General features: G+C 39.8%; 1 protein-coding gene across 1 annotated transcript in view; it reads right to left on the bottom strand.

Annotated features, from left to right (window-relative positions):
- Positions 1-1,723, bottom strand: part of LOC107593134 (calcium/calmodulin-dependent protein kinase type IV-like) — a 21,446-nt gene extending 19,723 nt beyond the window's left edge. The window contains exon 1 of the mRNA XM_016282734.1: positions 905-1,723. Coding sequence (XP_016138220.1) covers positions 905-1,011 — 107 coding nt within the window. The 5' untranslated portion in view covers positions 1,012-1,723. The remainder of the gene's footprint in view (positions 1-904) is intronic.
- Positions 1,724-2,655: the final 932 nt, after the last annotated feature.

Below are 2,655 nucleotides of genomic sequence, written 5' to 3'. Positions count from 1 at the left end.
CACCTTCCAGAAAGTTCAACTTTTGTCTCGTCATTCCACAGAGTATTTTCCCAAAAGTCTTGGGGATCATCAAGATGTTTTCTGGTCTTTTGTGACCTCTTGGTTGAGTCATTGCTGTGCTCTTGGGGTAATTTTGGTCGGCCGGCCACTCCTGGGAAGGTTCTCCACTGTTCCATGTTTTTGCCATTTGTGAATAATGGCTCTCACTGTGGTTTGCTGGAGTCCCAAAGCTTTAGAAATGGCTTTATAACCTTTTCCAGACTGATAGATCTCAATTAATTTCTTTCTCATTTGTTTCTGAATTTCTTTGGATCTCGGCATGATGTCTAGCTTTTAAGGATCTTTTGGTCTACTTCACTTTGTCAGGCAGGTCCTATTTAAGAGATTTCGTGATTGCGAACAGGTGTGGCAGTAATCAGGCCTGGGTGTGGCTAGAGAAATTGAACTCAGGTGTGATAAACCACAGTTTTAACAGGGGGGCAAACACTTCTTCACACAGGGCCATGTAGTTTTGGATTTTGTTTTCCCTTAATAATAAAAACCTTCATTTAAAAACTGCATGTTGTGTTTACTTGTGTTATCTTTGACTAATATTTAAATTTGTTTGATGATCTGAAACATTAAAGCGTGACAAATCAGGAAGGGGGCCAACTCTTTTCACACCACTGTATGTTTTTATTTTTTGCAGTCTGAAGATTATTTGTGCCAAAAACCACAAATACAATTAGACATTTAAATATTGGTTCTACATATCAGTTAACAGATACATATATGAACCAGTATTGCCATAAAAACAATATAGGTCGGCGTGTAATTAAAAATAAAATCATAGGTATAGTGTGCATATAAGTATTTACATAATATCATCAAAACGAATGTAAAGTGGATGCAGTAATGCACTTACCTGCCTAATTCTGGGCCCATATTATAGAAATCCTCCACTGTCGCATCTCGGCGCGAGCCATCGACCCAGTACTCCACCGAGCATGCGCCGGACCGAGAGGTGGGCATGATGGACCCTCCGAAGACTGTTCTGCTCTTATAATGAATACAAGTAATCCCTTAGACCAGGGAAGCCCAGAAAACGCGATCGCTTTCACATCTGGGTGTCAGCTTGATCACAGCTTGTGATATGGTTGCAAGTTTATGTTTATGATTCGGTTCCAAGTGATGAATGATTTAAAATGAGGTTTCCATTTCCGTCTGAGTGCGCATATTAAAAGTCAGTCCAGACACTGGAGCATCACTGCGGGCTGGAGTTGATGTCCAAATTCAGTGTATTTTCAATTGATCTACCGATATCCTACGCTAACGCGAAGATATTTCTTTAATATTATGGTTTTTGCTGGGTTTGCTTGGAATAATCTCGATCAAAACAATAAAAAAGGCTGTTTCCAAAGTGGGTCTTCAGCTTCCAAAGGGCGTCATAGATCCCATCCCAAACCTCCCGCGACACACAACATTCAAGAAATCATCATAATCCTGCGATTCCCGATGTCACAAGCGACAGGACGATGAACGAATCTTTGCTTTGGTCCTCGCCAGAACGAAAAACAACAGATCAGCGTCTTATTTCTCAGATGCTTCTCTAAGAGCTGAATATTGTGAATTAGCAGGGTGAAGATGGAGTAAATGTCGTTTGAAATGTAAATATCACACTGCTGTTTGTGCTGGTAAGGGGTGGAGAAAGGGAGGGGGTCTGTCACACGCAAACCACACACACACACACACACACACACACACGCCCTCTCAGCCTCTCTCCCAATCCCTGGCTTTCACTGCGGACTGCAACTGGGAAACGCAATATTTAATCAAAATAACGAATGTGCTTCTGCTATCACTAGGGATGGGAACTGATAATCGGTTCTTATTCAGAAATACTGCTTGTCGAACGTGCAATTTACCATCTACTCTAATGTGTAGTGACTGACGAACAATCGACTCTAATGAACCGGTTCTTTAAAATGAATTAGCGTGATTAGTGAAAGAATAACTCTTATGATTCGGTTCTTTTTGGTCAATCAAAACACTCATCTTAATAAGAGCCGATTCTGTTCAGTAAATACGAAGATACAGTGCAGTCTTATGTCATATGAGCCGATTCTTTCAAATGAATCGAAAACACCAATCGAACCAATCTGAGCATTTACTAGATTGATTTAATTTACGTTGTTATGGTATTGTTGTAAGTGGTATTTTATAATAAAAACGTAATAACTGCATTTATTCCAAATATTCCTCCTTAAGGAATCCCCCACTAATTTCTTAAAACTCTTGCCCCTACATGTATAACTTTTGAATCATCTTAAATATCACAGTTTCCCGTTATCAAATAAAAGCCCATTTGCTCGCAGTGACTTGTGCGTGGTTCATTTCAGCACCGCGGACAGCTCCATTTTTCAGATTCGTCCTAGCTGTATGACGGCTTGCAAGTGTAATAACCCAAATCGGAGGAACGAATTAATGAATTTAACGCAGATGAAAACGAGGCTGTGAGGTATAGACAATGGCACGCACTGTATAAAGGTCCCATATCACGTCGTTTTTATCTTACAACTTTTACAACTGTTTTAACCCCTTCAGACCTGAATTTTGTTCACTGAACAAATGTTTTTTTATCCACTTGATATTTGCTCTTCTCCAATATAGAAATAA

This window comes from Sinocyclocheilus grahami, unplaced genomic scaffold, assembly GCF_001515645.1.
Source record: "Sinocyclocheilus grahami isolate Dianchi unplaced genomic scaffold, SAMN03320097.WGS_v1.1 scaffold165.1, whole genome shotgun sequence".
Classification (NCBI taxonomy): domain Eukaryota; kingdom Metazoa; phylum Chordata; class Actinopteri; order Cypriniformes; family Cyprinidae; genus Sinocyclocheilus; species Sinocyclocheilus grahami.
Note: the sequence above shows the minus strand (reverse complement) of the source record. Positions and strands in the feature narration are given on the sequence as shown.